The following is a 17693-nucleotide window of genomic DNA, read 5'->3' as shown; positions in this document are numbered from 1 at the left end:
GTTAAAGAGGGTTTCCTTAAAAGGGTGTTCAAAGAAAATAGGCTATATATCACAAGAAACAATAATACATTTATGTCTTTAATTAATGTAATGTCAAGAAATAATAAATTAACATATTAATACTGAAAACTCAAATTAACACAAGAATAACAGAAAATATTTACAAAACTGCAGATGGAACAAATTCCTTAGTGGACCATAGGGAGCACACAACCTGCAGCAAGAAAAAGAGAAATAGGTATTACTGACTTGCAATTTTTAATTGAAGGAACCGAGGCCTAACATGATTTTAAAGAGATTTATGAAAAAATAGACTATGAGAACGAGCATTTTAACCTACACTTTTTGAAATAGCCCAGTACAGTAGTTTGCTTCCTCTTGCCCAGATGTCTCAGGGAAAGAAGTTTTCTCTCAATTTGGATGAGACTGTTGACGAGGTTTTAATCAATGTTGAAGGAGGAGAAGTACCGGCGGAGAGTATCCAGTCCCTCAACTGCTGCCCCAAAAGTTGGTTCTGCTGGACTCTCTACTTCTTCTTCCTCTTCAGTACTTTGTCTTTTTGCATCGTCACAAAGGTCTCCAACATCCATCAGTGGTGCTGAGGTTAGGATATTATCGTTACAAGTAACAAATTCTTCGAATGTTGTGGCACTCGAGAACCCCCGAATCTTCCCAGATGTCATCAGTAGTGTCATCTTCATTAAAAACTTCTGAAATTGCACCAAAACCTGCATGGCCAAAGCAGTTTTTAATAGTGTCTGTTGTGACTAGTTGCCATGCTGCTACAAACATGTAGGATATGAAATTTCATTCCCTCATTTCTTTCGAAGAAATAAAAGCTCTTTGAACCAGGGCCTTCCTGTATTTCACTTTCACAGAATAAATAATGCCAAGGTCCAAAGTTTGCAGGTGACTGGTGCAATTAGGAGAAACAAAAAACCACTTTGATATTCTGCAGGAAAGATATATCTGAAGGATGAGCTAGACATCTATCACCAGCACTATCTTCCTTCCTGCCGATCCCATCCAAGCTACATAAAATTTTATGAAATATCCCCGATGTCATCCATGCACTTTTGTTAAAATCATATTTACACGGGAGTGTACGGGTGTTCTTGAAGCATCTTGGATCCTTAAATTTTCCAATTGTTAGTGGCGATAATTTTTCACTTCCGTCGCTGTTAACAAGGCTGTCAGTCTTTCTTTACTTTTTTGCCTCTGTGGCTTTTTTCTCCATGAACAGCATACGTCTTGGATGGGAGCAAATTGTTAAACACTCCCATTTCATTGGCGCTAAAAATATCCTTCAAGAAGTTGAGGTAACATAATCTTCTTCCAGTACACAACTGTATCATCAAAAACTTCTGCTCTCTCCCTTCAAATGTTTTGGAATGAAAGATTGTGCTATTTTTTAAAACGATCAAATCAGCCATTTGAGGTATGGAATTTGACCAAACCCAGCTTAAGTGCGACTTCTTGAACTTTTTGTTTAAGTATGTTCCCATCATTCGGAGCGTTCTCACTCCTTTTTCCCCTCAGACCATTTCATTAAAATGTTTTCAAGTTCCTCATATGGAGAAGAACAAATATTCTTCTATATTTTTGCTCCAGAGCCGCACTTCACTTCAGCGGTCAGATTTGCTTCCTTCTGTTTCATGATGCCAAACAGTGTAGAGGGTACCAAGTCATATTATTTTGCCATCTGTAACAAAGGTATTTGGTTATCCCTTTCAACATCATTAATGATGTCGATCTTTTATTGAAGAGTCAGCTTCTTACATTTAGCAGCCATAATGAATGTAGTCCACCGTAACTTGCAGTACAACTCTCTTCACAGACACAAATGTAACTTGTAGAACAACTTGCAACACAGGAACAAAAACAGCAAATGAACTGGAGATATTCTTTGGTCTGCTCCCTCTGCATGATTCCTAAGCAGCGATTGGTGCCGTGACGTAGAAATACCTAGACAGTGTAACAGCATTGTGGCTATCATTAGTGAGGATTCTCCTTTTTCAGATAATTACTGGACATAGGATATTTAATTTCATTATGGGATTATTTATACATTTTAAAATTTATTATTGTTGATTGCCATTATTATGGATGCTGTAAAATATGATGGTAGAAATGTCACAGGCTTGATGTACGATTATAGACAATGTATCTCATGTTGATGTACGATATGAAACTAATCATTTTTATGGATATTTTGAGGTTTACTAGCAACCCACCCCGACTAAAATGGTCCTAACTCCTGAACTGTTCATGAAAATTATATATTTTAAAGATTATTTTAATCCTTAATGAGTCCTAGAGAAGGTTAAACACTTTATTTGGATGTAAACTTTGGGGAAAATCTCTATTTATTTATTTATTTATTTATTTATTTATTTATTTGAAAAGTTATTTTCTTACCACTGACTTATGAACTAAAATTGCTCTAAAGGGCAAATAATTGGAGATAAGTATATGCCCTTGCAGATTTTTTTTTGTAGAGCTTGAACAGCTCTGTATTTCATACGCTTACACTTGGGGTCTATCGATGACAGTTCAGGCCGTGCAAGCTGTGGAAGGCATGACTTTGTACTTATTTTGTAATTTTTTATAAAATACATTTTCATTTTGTTCAATATCCTTACCCTTTTCAGTTTCTAATTGGCTTTAATCTTCTGAAAAATATCTTTCACTGTAAATCACTTGATGTTTGCAAGAGACCTTCCACCTAATCATTTATATTTTGTGAAGTTACTTGTGTCTTGCAGCATATACACACGTCAGTCATGCCTGTAGGCCGTACAGCTAGTCTCACCGGAAGCCGCACTTTGCTCCCATACAGCCATCATTCCAGTACTACCTACAGTTCAATGGACATAACTAACCAACAGCATCTAGCATGTCAGTGACTGCTGCTTGCTGGTAACCATGATTTCCAGAGGCCGTGCCAATTTATCACAGTTGTGCACATCGCTAAAGGAGCACTTCCATTTAACACGTTAACTTCGGAGTGAGATTTTGTGAAAACAGAAGTTAATCATCATTTAAAACAAGTTTTGAAAGAAGTATGTTATCGCAAATTTTCATTACAACGGGATGTGTGATCGTAATTTATATGAAATATATTCCTTAAAAGCGGACCTTTCCTTGTGTCGGGGTTCATTAGAAGGGGGTTTAAATAACATTGTTCGTATGGCGATTTGGCTGGGCCTTACAAGAATCTTCGTTAAAAGTGGGAATTCCTTAAAAGCGGGCACGTTAAAACAAGGTTGTACTGTATTTTTCTTTTCTCTCATCTGTGGTTTCCACGGAAACAAAAACTTTCCCATAATCAATGAATACACTAGCTGCCTCTGTGGATCCGTGGTAGAGTGTCGGCCTCCGGATCCCAAGTTAGCGGGTTCAAACCCGGCAGAAGTAGTCGGATTTTTGAAGGGCGGAAAAAAGTCCAATCGACACTCCATGTCGTACGATGTCGGCATGTAAAAGATCTCTGGTGATACATTTGGTATTTACCCGACAAAATTAAATCTCAGCCATAGACGCCCAAGAGAGATCTGGTTTACTCTAGGTCCGCTAGATCGCAGACAGAGTAAACCGGAACGTCGAAATTGACGAGCAGACAGCCAGATGGCGTCAAATCGAAATGTCTGCGAACGGTAGCTGAGGCCATACGATTATTATTATTTTAATGAATACACTCTATAGATGAGGGGATCATATTAATAGTATGCGTGTTTGCTTTGCAAGATATATGTAATAATTTGGTTAAAGAGGTGTCTGACAATGAAACTGATATTTATCATGGTGATAGTGATTGTGTCCAGTGAGTGTGAAATTTATTTTTCTTTCTAAGACAATGGCTGAGAAGTTGAGGATGAAGTGTGGCCTGCTGTTACAAAGAAGGCTTAGCGGTCTGTTGGTCAAACTGAAAGGAAAAAGAGGGCTATAGCCAGGTTTCTTACTATGCTTTCTTCTCATTTTGATTCATCAAATTCTGGTGTCAGTGGCGATTTTCATTTGAATGAGGATGATGATTCAAAACTTGAAGTAACATTTTTCAAGGAAGTTGTTGATCATAATTTTATAAACTTGATTGTGTCAGAAATGAAGGTCTACTTATTGGTTGTGGATGTAAAAGGAAAGTTGAGGTTACATAAGTGACAAGGTGTAACCATGTGGGCTCTTTATATTTTCCTAGCAACTGTTTTATTAATGTGCGATGTGAAGGAAAACAGGTTGAACATTCAAAATGATTGAAACACGCATGTTTGGTAAAGTGATATATATATATATGGACAACTTTTCCCTCATTCTAAGATTGCTTCGCTCTTCTCCGAATAACCTACAACACGTCAAAGTGATAAACTTTACAAATTTAGGCCTATAGTAAAATATTTCAGAGAATGATTTTGGTATACATTCTTCACCTCCATGATATGTGCACTGATAAGAGTCTAGTGGCTTGGACAAATGGTCAATAAATGAAACAGTATATCTCATAAAAAAAAATGGAGGTTTGTTTAAACTGGAAAAGATACAGAAATACAGCACAGTGAAAAACTTGGAGTGTCCAGGTCAGTTTCAGAACACTAGTAGGACAATTGGTACACATGCTCAGATCTTTTCTTTTGACGATCTACACAGAGAAAGTTTTTTGTTGTGCTTGCTTGTTGTTTTAAGGGGCCTAACATCGAAGGTCATCCGCCCGAGAAAGTTTTTTTAGGTGTGGTACAGTCAAGAAAAATGATTGCTAGACTTCTTAAAGAAAATGTAAAAGGGAAAAATGTCTGATAGCACACCAGTGATATGCAGGTGCAAGATGGCTTGGCAAAAGGGAAGTTACTATGCTTACTACCATTCACGAGATGTGATGCCTTAAATTGTTAAGAAGAATCACACCACAGGGCAGAATAAAAAGAAATCCTTTTGTGTGATAGAATACAGTGAAAACATGGGTGCAGTTGACAGAGCTTAAATGCAAGTAAACTTACTGCCAGTGTCAGAGGAAGACTGAAATTACACGTGAAGTTTTTCTTTTAGCTGATTGCCATAGCAGTGCTCAATTCTTATATCATTTGCAGACTGAGGCTGCTAGACTGAATGTTGAAAGGTATACCAGTTTATAATGAAGGTGTATGCATGTATGTTTCATACCTTAAATCATACATACATACATACATACATACATACATACATACATAATCATTATAGACTGTTATACCTTTCAGCATTCAGTCTGCAAGCCTCTGTGAATTTACTAAACGCCACCACAATCCTCGATTTGCAACTAGTGTTGCGGCCTTGTTTAGTTCTATAACTCTTATCTTTAAATCATTAGAAACCAAGACTAACTATAGTCGTCTTGGTCTACCTCTACTTCTCTTACCCTCCATAACAGAGTCCATTATTCTCCTAGGTAACCTATCCTCCTCCATTCGCCTCACATGACCCCACCACCGAAGCCGGTTTATGCGTACAGCTTCATCCATCGAGTTCATTCCTAAATTATCCTTTATCTCCTCATTTTGAGTACCCTCCTGCCATTATTCCCACCTGTTTGTACCAGCAATCATTATTGCTACTTTCATGTCTGTTACTTCTAACTTATGAATAAGATATCCTGAGTCCACCCAGCTTTCACTCCCGTAAAGCAAAGTTGGTCTGAAAACAGACCGATGTAAAGATAGTTTCGTCTGGGAGCTGACTTCCTTCTTACAGAATACTGTTGATTGCAACTGCGAGCTCACTGCATTAGCTTTATGACACCTTGATTCAATCTCACTTACTATATTACCATCCTGGGAGAATACACAGCCTAAATACTTGAAATTATCGACCTGTCCTAGCTTTGTGTCACCATCTGACATTCAATTCTGTTGAATTTCTTACCTACTGACATCAATTTAGTCTTTGAGGGGCTAATTTTCATACCATACTTATTGCACCTCTTTTGAAGTTCCATGATATTAGACTGAAGGCTTTCGGCACAATCTGCACATTAAGACCAAGTTGTCAGCATAGGCCAGACTGCTTACTACATTTCCACCTAACTGAATCCCTCCCTGCCACTTTATACCTTTCAGCAGATGATCCTTGTAAACTATGAACAACAAAGGTGAAAGATTGCAGCCTTGTCTAATCCCTGTAAGTACCCTGAACCAAGAACTCATTCTACCATCAATTCTCACTGAAGCCCAATTGTGAACATAAATGCCTTTGATTGCTTTTAATAATCTACCTTTAATTCCATGATTCCCCAGTATAGCAAACATCTTTTCCCTTGATACCCTGTCATATGCTTTCTCTAGATCTATGAAACAAACACAACTGCCTATTCCTTTTGTAGCATTTTTCAATTACCTGGCGCATACTGAAATCTGATCCTGACAGCCTCTCTGTGGTCTGAAACCACACTGGTTTTCAGCCAACTTCCTCTCAACGACTGATCGCACCCTCCCTTCCAAGATGCCAGTGAATACTTTGCCTGGTATACTAATCAATGAGATACCTCAATAGTTGTTGCAATACTTCCTGTTCCCTTGCTTATAGATAGGTGCAGTTACGGTACTGCTTTTGTCCAATCTGAAGGTACCTTCCTAACACTCATGCTAATTTTACTACTCTGTGAAGCCATTTCATCCCTACCTTCCCACTATACTTCACCATTTCAGGTCTAATTTCATCTATTCCTTCTGCTTTATGACAATGGAGTTTATTTACCATCCTTTCCACTTCCTCAAGCATAATTTTACCAACATCGTTTTCCTCCTCGCCATGAGCTTGGCTGTTTGCAACACCACCAGGATGATTTCCTTTTACATCATGTTAATCATTAATCATTAAGTCATATTAATAGAAAATTTGGAATAATTTTAAACTCCAGAACTAACGACGTTCCCTACTTAGTCTTGGAAATGATTTATGTATAATGTGCAGCACAGTTGGTATGATTGAGAATATTATAGTTGTTTCAACCATGTGAATTTGTTGCTTACTTGCAGGCTCTGGACCTGGTAAAGGAGGAGGTTATTGATCCTATGGAGTGCTCTGCAGAAGAAGAATGGTATGTATTATCAGTCAGTATCATGGGTTTGAGAACTTGTGTTTTACTTTATGAGGTAATATTAACAAGAAATTGTTTTTGAATATTATTTTCACATCTCATAATTAACTTCTTGAATGGACTTAATGCCCAAAGGTGTCAACTGCGCTTACACACAAACTATTGTACCATTTCATTGCCCAGTTTGCGTCATGAACGGCAGTTACATCGCTGACAGTTGCCATGCATCGCGATGGAATGATGAAAATTGTATGATAAAAGAATATATTACTAGGGAAATACACCGACATAAAGAATCAAATAAGGCACGGAATACAGTTGTGACTATCGCACTTCAAAAGTCCATGCGGCCGTGAACACGTCGAGAAGAACTGTAGACATGTCAAGTCGAGTAGGCCGTGAATAAATCTTGAGACGGACAGACCTAACGAATCCATGTGGCCGTGAAAAAAATTGTATTGTTATCCCGAGCTAAGAAAAACAATCACTTAAAAAAACTTAAAGAAGTCAATTTTGGAACGAAGTATCGAAGGAGATTCTATACAAGAAGAGAAGGGATTGAAGCTGGAGAAGAGAATTGTTAGTAATACAGTTACGACCATATGCGAAACGTAAAGAAAATTTCACCAAAATTTCAAATACTAATTAGTAATATCTGGCGTGGAAGAAGAGTAAGGAAGGAAGATTTGATCTCGTAGAAGAAGTCGCCAAGTTAAACTCAAAGCAGATAATTGGAAGCCCTTATATATATAAAAGTTAGAAGTCGCCAGTTTACATTTTAAAGTCAGCGTCAAGCAGAAAACATTTTGACTACCATATAAAATATTACACCTTCAAAATTGTTTGCTAAAAAGATAGAGAATATACCCAGGATTGATCAGTTCATAATTGAAATATGCATCTAATGACGACCTTCAATATGTTTTTCTTATTGCATGTAATCGACGGAGATATCATGGCTGACTAATTCAAGGATATGGGGTCACAATCAGGAGGAACCCTAGCCAACCGTTCTGTATGCCCGAAGCCCGAGTCCAGTTACCGGCAATGACGAGCACATGAACGCAAGATGCTGTCCAAAGAAGACCCAGGATGAAATCCAGCCCAGCGGAATAGCGGAAGCAAGATAAGTGGAGTTCCTTGTAGTAATTTTACGTAGTTAAATTATTAGACTTGTGTGAATAATAGTGTGTGTTTAAGTTGAAATATTTGTACAGCAAGGTTAATATCTGGTTCATCGAGATATAAACTCCATGAGTAGTGTCTTTGAAAAATAATCCATGTAATCGTTTGAGAACTCGGATCTAGGTAGTCTTTGACAAACCAAAAATTTATACTCCATGTATAGGAATGTTTGTTTACTTGAGGAAAGCTTTGAAAATCAGTATTACAACATTGTGACAGGATTATACGTCTTTCATAATGCAAATCAAGCTTAATACAATGTTGAACGAAATGAGATCATATTCTAAGACAGAAGGAAATGACATAATGTTTAATCGTCACAAAAATGTGAGTAACATAGCCTGAATTATTAACACATGCCTTTAATTGCAGGAGGAATGTAGTTACTTGTGTTATTTAATATCGTAAACTTATGACATGTTATGATATTGTGTTTAGTGGAATATACGTACATCGTGACACTCGTAGAGCAACAAATGATGTAATTGAATGAGATTGTTGTTATGTACAATGAAATGAGGATATTGTGCGCAAGAATATAGGTTGGATTTATGGTAGAATGTATGATTTATGAGGAATTATGATACGTAAGCTGCGTACATGGCGAAAATACGAGCATATATTAATAATTGGTGATATTTATGCAGCGTAACGCCGATATTAGGTTAATGTTGTTGTTATTGTCATGTGATATATACGGTAGCATGTCATATGGGGTTAAATGGAATATGAATACGACCATATGAGGTTTTTAAACTTACAGGCTGTTTATGGCGTACGATCATCGAGAGTATATCCTAGAAATAACGTATTTACGAGAGAAACTTAGTATTTTTCTAGAAATATTTCACATGCTAGGCTATCTTCAAGTTGATTGATTTCCTGTCAAAGACATGATTGGAACTAGGAAATGTTTTCATGATCTATAAAACTATCATCCGTGAATAGATGACCTTCATTTACGATTGTATTCGAAATCTTTCACAGATAGATGATTTTTTTTTTTGAATCATGGTATGACACTATCAGTTGAATAACTTGCTTGTTGACACATGAATGTTGTATCAGGTTACTCCTACACACTTTTCAAGAAAAATTATGGATTTTTAAGTTTATTTAATAGACATAATATTTATTTTTGAGGTGATTTACGACAGTATGATAATGAATGGCAATTTTTAAGCCATGATTTCTGGAACTCGCTTATGTTGCTTACGCTATGTCAGAAACTCTTGAGGAAAGATATTTAATTCATTTGAGAAAATTGAGGACACTTAATTGGGATTTAAATAATATTTTGAAAATATTTTAGTTTTTTTTCTCAATGTGTTATAATGATTCTAAAGGGCAATTGAACGATATGTAAACATCATTCTTGATATTTAACCTAAATTTGAATAATACTTAGATGTTATTTCTACAGTAATACAAGATGTTACAGCATCAATAATTGATATTTGAAAGATATTAAAATGGTAATTAATATTATTAACCCTTTCAAGGTCGGGTTTTCTAAATGCTCACATACCCCACAATTTAGGTTTTTACAGGCACATAAATAAATCTCTCTATAAATAGCAAAACACACTCATTGGACATTATATTCACAAAAATGGATAAAATACAGATGAATGAAATGAAAAACAACAATATCACACAATTTATCTGCTTAAAAGTTTTTTTGTATGATATTCCTCAAAGCACTGGGCTGAGCACAAACCAATATTCTTCCAAGGTATGTTTGTTTACATGACCCATTAATACTTATTGCTAAAACAAATACTTTTCTTCGACAGTAACATCAGTCCATTTTGACGCTCGGGATGTGGGAGAAATGACCTAATTATTCTCTACATATTGCGAGTGATACAAGTTCATTCCTATGACTATTTTTTCCACTAAGGTATGCGGAAAAATTATTTTTAAAATGTCTAGTTCTGGAGAGTTTTCATTCAAAGATTGATCCTGGATTCCGGCAAGATCAGGCTTATAGCCGAAATCAGTAGGTAAAAATTTATTTATACCCGTTTCTTTTTCCCAGACCCGATGATCAGTTGATACATTTCGTTTCTGCCTCTTTGCGGTAGCTGGTTATAATTCTTCATCATTGTCACTTACACCTTCATCGTCACCAGTTGAAACTTCGGGCACAATATCGTCAACACTTTCTAAGTCAATTTCACACAAATCTGAACCCTCACTTTCATCATTCATTAATATTTCAAACACTTTTTCATCACCTTTCAAAAACTTCCACTTGCCTGCGAGCAGCCATGTTTATCAGATCGCATTGACTCGCAAGTGTGGTAAACATTCACATAAAAAATTTAAGTTAACAGCGTTCCCAAAGAGAATACAAATTAGCGTAAGCTTCCATAATATTGCCGATAGATGGCAGATACGACAAATTCTTCAATCATTGCTGAAATTCAAAGAGAAGCGAAGATATGATGCTTGGAAGTTCGACACGCAATATATTGCGCCGTAACTGCTGGGGCACTTCCCGCGAGGCGCAATATATTGCGCCGTGACCTGGAAAGGGTTAATGATATTCAGATAATATTTTAAAGGAATATTTACAGTATTTTGTTTAGGGATCAGAATTCAGTGAATACAAATGAGCCTGTAGATGATTTTCTTTACTAATTTCCAAGTACTATCATTTTATTTTTCAATAAACTAGGTGATAAGAACTTTGATTGGAATTCTTACTATTTATTTATTTATTTATTTATTTATTTATTTCATAATTTGAAGAGGTATTTGGAGGTATATGAACTAGTTGATTGGTAAATGAAACTAGGGTTTTTCTTAGTTATGGATTACAATTGAGCTGTGATGGTTTACGAATGAACTTAAGAGTGAGGCTGTGCATTACCTTCAGTTGAGTCCACGTAAAAAAATGGAAATATGTATATATATTTTTATCACAATTTTTATCCCTGAGAGGTATCGTGCAGCGAATATATATATGTAATTGATATCATAATATGAAAAGTAAGTGATATTTCAAAGAATAAGTAAAAATTGATGGAGGCGAAGGAGTATTTATATTGGACGGGATGAAATATTCAAATATTAGGACAAGACTGGATACTTACATTCATATAAGGTCACAGAGTTAGGATGATATACTCATGTCTCATTCCCTTCCGCATGATAACTTGATGTGTGCGGGAATTCATTATATTTATTTGGCCGCCTAACATTAGATATTGGATTGTTGGCAGGAGTTTATGATAAAGTATTGGAAAAAGGCACGATACGAATAATGTACCCCCGTTAGGAGCATTAATTGTCACCCATGCGTGTGGCAAATAGAGAAAGTCATCACGGGAAATGTCGGTCGACAAGGTGCACTATGTTTGATGCCATAAGAATATTTTGAAATTCAAAATATATTTGTAAGTTTGCTTAGCTGCCTAGAAGTGTCTGGTTATTTTAAATATCTGTTGCTATCAATTGGTCTGTTTTTGAAACTCCTTCCTGAATATTACAGTATATTTGAGTATTGCTTGTAATTTTGTTGACTCTGACTCATATCAGGTGAGTATTGTGTATCAAAGCGATAACCATTTGTTGCATATTACAGTGACTTGTTAGATGTTTTGATATGTTTTGTTCACTCTCAGTGTATCTTGTTTGTGAAATTGGTCATTTCTTGTACCATATTTTCTTCTCTCTTGTAAGCTATTTATTATAGTATAATAAGGAGAATGAAAACCATAACATAGAAAGAACAAATGTTATTCTGCTACAGTTTCAATATGAAGATCTACATAAGTATTTATAAAAATGAAACTGATATCTTAGGAATTGAAGGTACATACCAGGTGCATATTAGAATATTTAACCTTAAAAAGAGTTTAAACAAATCATCCAACATGTACAGAATTCAAAAGAATATCATGAAGACGAAAGACAGAATCAACAATTCTTTGGACATTCTCGTAATAAGAAATATTCTGGGCTGATTTTGAAACTGTAGTAACTATATTTTCTGTACAACACTCTTAATAACAAATTATTCTGAATTACAAGCCACTTCCACATCACCCATATGGGAAGTGCAGAGGTACTTACTGCTTTTATAATCCCAACAGACACTCGGAAAGAGAACTTATACACCAGTGCTAGTGGCTCAGCAACCACGGGTTCAAAGAGAACACGTAACCCGCTGAAAAGCAAATTAGATTTACAATAACAGAATGATAACCACAAGCCGGATGAAGCCAGACAGAAGAACTCTGTTTAAGAAGGAACAGTAATAAATGGGTGAGGTAAGGACCAATAGGAATACAGATGTCATAAAAAGCATTTAAATGACAAATTATTTGTCTTTGATTCACACAAGCAGTCTTAGTCGCAATAGTATCTTGCATCGAGATGTTGATTTCTTTAAATGATTCTGTATTCATCATAAGTCTTAAAATGAATCTGAAAAAAATATTCATCTGTGACACTGCATCCAGTTTTGCATCAATGGATGCTGAAAAACTTTTGAGGGTACCACAAACATGGTTTAATTTGAAGTACAGTAAATTCTATCATTGAAAATGAAAAGGTAAAACTTTTAATAGAATATACGTGACAGTGTTTTGTAGGTGAGTCTGGAATGGTCGAACACATGAAAAGATATTCCTAGGAGACCACATACTGTGAATTTTGCCTTGTTTTGTTTGTTTGTTTGTTTGTTTGTTTGTTTGTTTGTTTGTTTGTTTGTGGATTGGTGTTTTTTTTTCAGTCGTATCCCTCTAATATCTCAGTAGTTTGTCGATATTTTACATGTACATTTTACTAAATTAATCATGCTATAATTTCATCACAATGCCACTTATTAAAATGCTTATATATATTATTTAATTTTTCAGTGAGGAAGTAACTGAAGTGGAAGAAAGCAAGACTGCATGTGTTATATGTGGTAGTGCTGGGCACGGCCCTGTTTGTGAACAGTGCCAGCTACCTACTCCTGAAGATCTGCATATTCCTCAGGAAAAATTGATGGAGGAAGTGCACAAATGCACCCTGTGTGAAAGGACATACCAGACTGCTAAATCCCTTGAAAGACACACTAGCAATGCACATTCTGGGCAGAAGAAATTTGAATGCAACAGTTGCAAGAAGTGCTTTCCACTGGAGAGTAATTTGAAATTACATGTGCTTGCTCATGTGAATGATTATCCATTTTTATGTAAGATTTGTGGTCAAGGTTTTCGCTTGGAAAGAATGCTACTAAAACACAAAATTTTGCATGAAGAGGGAGGGGAACATACTTGCGAAGTGTGCGGAATCTCGTTTTTAAAGCGAAACCTACTTAGTAAACATTTACGATTACATACTAAGGATAATCCTTTCAAGTGCCATATATGTATGAAAGAGCTTACCAGGAAGTCTTCATTGATTAAACATCTTTGTATACACTCGGGAGAACGACGTTTTAAATGTAACTTATGTGAAAAGGCATTTATCGAGAAAGCAAAGCTAAAGATCCATATCAGGACTCATACAGGAGATCGGCAGTTTAAGTGTGAAACATGCGGCAAGGAATTTGTTGACCCTAGTTCGCTTAGGACTCATCTTAATATCCACACTGGTATTAAAAGTTACAAATGTACAATTTGTGAAAAGGTGTTTGGCAGGAGATATAATTACAATGTTCATATGTTAAGTCATACACGTCAACGAAACTTTCAGTGTGAAGTATGTTCCATGTCCTTCACGGATAGGAGTCGACTTTCAAAGCATATGCGGACGCATTCAAACATAACGTTTGATTGCGATATTTGTGGAGAGACATATCGCAGTAAAAAGTCGCTAGACGGTCATTTGCTCATCCATAAGAATATGGCTTCCACTTCATCTCGTTTATACACTGGCATACAAAAAAGTGGATCAAATTAATTTAAAAAACAAAAAGTATTTATCTTAAGCCTTGCTCTTTGTTCATTTTTACAACATATCCTTATAAAATGAAGTTTACCAGGGCTCTGCATATTTCATATTGATTTTTGAAGTTCTTTTTTTTTAAGTTTATTCAAATGTTTTTAAATGCTGTTATTTATGAAACTATCAATACCATAAATTAACATTCCATTACACTGAGGTAACTTATGAACATACTACTGAGTATTTTGCTGATGACACACTTATTCATTTTGGCAATCAATGATTTACTACAAAATATGTCACAGCTCATGCTCTTATATCATATACGGATGATACAACGTTAATTACAAACACTGGGACATATCAGGTTTGCATCAGATGTTGGAGGAAGCTTTTGCAACTGCAAGGTATTGGTTTTCATCTAATAGGCTGTTGTGCAATCAGGAGAAAACTCAATTTCTCACACTAGGTTTATCCAAATATATTGAAAATCAGTCAGTCAAACTTTGGGTTTTTTATATTGATGCCAAATTGAACTGGAAACACACATTGATCATGTTTGTAAAAAAATATCACGAGTGGCCTATTTGATATGGATATTGAGGGATTTAGTTAGCAGCGACTACCTAAGGATGGCATATTTTTTTCTCTTCCGGTCACACATTACTTATGGACTGATATTATGGGGCATTCTTCTTAGGTATGTGATATTCTTCTAATACAGAGAAAGATTGACCACACAATGTGTAGGGTTGGTGTAATTGACCATTCTTGACCTCTCTTCATTAAGCTTAAAATACTGACAATTTTAAATTTGTATATTTATATATTTTTGACATATGTTAAAAACAACATAAATGAATTCAGTACTAGGGAAAACATTCACCTTCATGATACTCGGGGCAAAGCAGACATTGACATCCCAATTTACAGGCTGTCAAAGGTGCTCACTCACATCAAATCAGTTGTTTAAGATTATTTAATAAATTACCACATTCTGCACGGTCCACTCCTTTAGGTAATTTTAAAAGGAAAATGTGTGACTGGTTAATAGAAAGTCCATTTTATAATACCTCTGAATTCTTAGAAATGCATAATGGTATTAAGTTTTAATAAAAGATGTATGTTCATTTAGCCTTAGTAATATTAAGTACTGAATTATTATCAGTTGACAAAACTTATTTCATTGTATATGGTCAATGACAAATAAAGATTCTTGATTCACTTGCCTTAATATTGTGTTAGCACCTCTGGCGATGATTATGGCCTCCATCCTTCGCCGCATGCTAGCTAGAAGGTTGTGGATTGTTTCATGATGGATGAGCGCCCACTTTTCCAGTAGTATTAGCTGCATTTTTTGAGGGTTTTGAAATGGCAAAACTGGACATTTAGGCCAAGTATATCCCACATGTTCTGTGGTACTGGTCTGAACTGCAAGCTGGCCAATCAAGGGTTCGTATCCTGACATCGCGTAGATATTTTGTCGGGCTGCGAGCAACATGGGGGTGTGCACTGTTATGCATCAGGATGAAATTTTCACCAACTAAAGTACCATCTCTACGATCTATCACTGTGCATTGGAGCACTTCCATCGTTGAAAAGAATTTTCGTTCATGCCTCAAAGCTGATACTGGCTCATACCATGATGGAGCCACCTCAAAATGGTGACCTCTCCGAGATGTAAGGTGAATATTGCTCCCCACGTCTTCATACTCCCTCTACCATTAAGTGACCATTAGCATAATCATGATTCATCTTTGAACTGTACCACTAACTACTGCTCCAGAATCCAATTCCAATTTTGACATGCTAACTGTAATTTAGCTGCCCTATGCTGAGTGTTAAGTTGTGGGCCAGTTTCGGATTTTCTTGAGGTCAAATTGGCTTGGAGTTTTCATCTGACGGGCCTAACATTCTCAATTGCATTTATTACTGCCTTGAGTCAATATATGTCTCAGGCGGCTGTAATTTGGTGTTTGCTCATGACTTTGATGACCAGAAACTGTCCTTAGCAGATGTAGATCTCCAAAGGCCTGATCCAGGTGGTCTTTTATAGATACCGAGATCGCAAAGTCATCTTTGAACAAGCTGGATGCTTCCATATGATACAACAATGGCATTAGTCGCATAATGAATGCTGCATCCATCATCCACCGTCATTGCTCTTACGTGTTCTGGGCTAAGAGGCACTTTAACTTGTCAAGTGTCAATGAAAACTGAAGGAAAATGTTCATCTGTGACAAATATTGTGTCACACACTGATAATCCATCAATGGCATCCATCCCAGAATCGTAAAACTAAATGTGTTATTGCCAGTCAATGCAATAAAATTGAGCACTTAGGGGTAAAAAAGTGGCTTCTTAAGTTAATTTATGATCTCTAAACATCATATTCCTCTTCAAAACTGCAGAATACACATTATAAAGTGCCTTAATATAAACTTCAATATAATTAATGGAACAATTCCCTCTCTATATTTGGTATTTAGCAATTATGATTTTGTTTTTACAAAGTGATCCTTTTTTTCTGCCAGTGTATATTAGGTGGGGTACATTTGCTCAGGCTTTCCTTTACAATTAGTGTAATTTTAATAATATAGGTGTATATATAGTAAGAATCTTTAGAATAGCGGGATATAATTTAATATAATGTACCCAGTTCGATGATAGCTAGTGCTTTGAGAGGATAAGGTTATAATGTCTATGAAGAAGGAATCAACTGACCCCTTGACATTATTGCTTTTAAGCCATATTGTTCTCAAGGTTTCATTATTGACCCAACAATTAGATTTGAGACCAACAAAAACCAGCCAGAAGGGGTTGATGCGGAAAAAAGAATTTGTGAAGAAATAGTGTACTTCTATAAGCAAAAGTATAAGCTCCTCTATCTCGGCAATCAACTTGATGTTAGGTGCTCGAGGAACCATATCTAACTATTTTGTCTACCTTTGGGCTGAATAGAAATTTCATCTACAATGCCGCCATTACCACACTCAAGAAATTCATTGTGGTCTTCAAGAACCATGCTTGTGGACCTGAAATAAATGTTTGACATGCCTCACTCGTTTGCCTACACTTAACCTCGTACGATCTCATTATCTACTGTATCTATATCCATTATTTTTGTTAAGATACTCTTTGTCCTTGGGCAACCTGCAGCTATTGCAGGAATATTGTATAATAAATAATATGTAACATTTATTAAATGAAGGCCAGTTTTGAGTCTCTTGGAATCATCAGTTCCAAATAAATAAATCAAAACGCTATTAACACACATTCAACAAGAAATCTGCCTTAAAACACACTTAAAATGGTAATAATAATTTTGTGTGGCTATTTCTAGCCAAGTGCAGACTTTGTAAGACAGGCCCTCCAATGTGGGTTGGCGGCATCTGTCATGTGTAGGTAACTGCGTGTTATTGCGGTGGAAGATAGTGTTATATGTGAGTTGCAGAGATGTTTGGAACAGCACAAACACCAGCCACAGGGCCATTGGAATTAACCAATGAAGGTTAAAAATCTCTGACCCGGCGGGGAATTGAACCCAGGACCCTCTGAA

General features: G+C 36.1%; 1 protein-coding gene across 2 annotated transcripts in view; it reads left to right on the top strand.

The window, feature by feature from the left end:
- LOC136886062 (zinc finger protein 728) overlaps positions 1–15368 on the top strand; it is a 29179-nt gene extending 13811 nt beyond the window's left edge. For both annotated transcript variants that reach the window (XM_067158790.2, XM_067158791.2), the window contains 2 exons: positions 7002–7063; positions 13120–15368. In XM_067158790.2, the coding sequence (XP_067014891.2) occupies positions 7002–7063; positions 13120–14149 (1092 nt within the window). In that variant the 3' untranslated portion in view covers positions 14150–15368. The remainder of the gene's footprint in view (positions 1–7001; positions 7064–13119) is intronic.
- The last annotated feature ends 2325 nt before the right edge of the window (positions 15369–17693 follow it).

The sequence above is a fragment of the Anabrus simplex genome, chromosome X (assembly GCF_040414725.1).
Source record: "Anabrus simplex isolate iqAnaSimp1 chromosome X, ASM4041472v1, whole genome shotgun sequence".
In the NCBI taxonomy this organism is placed as follows: Eukaryota; Metazoa; Arthropoda; class Insecta; order Orthoptera; family Tettigoniidae; genus Anabrus; species Anabrus simplex.
This window is presented reverse-complemented; position numbering and strand designations above follow the sequence as displayed.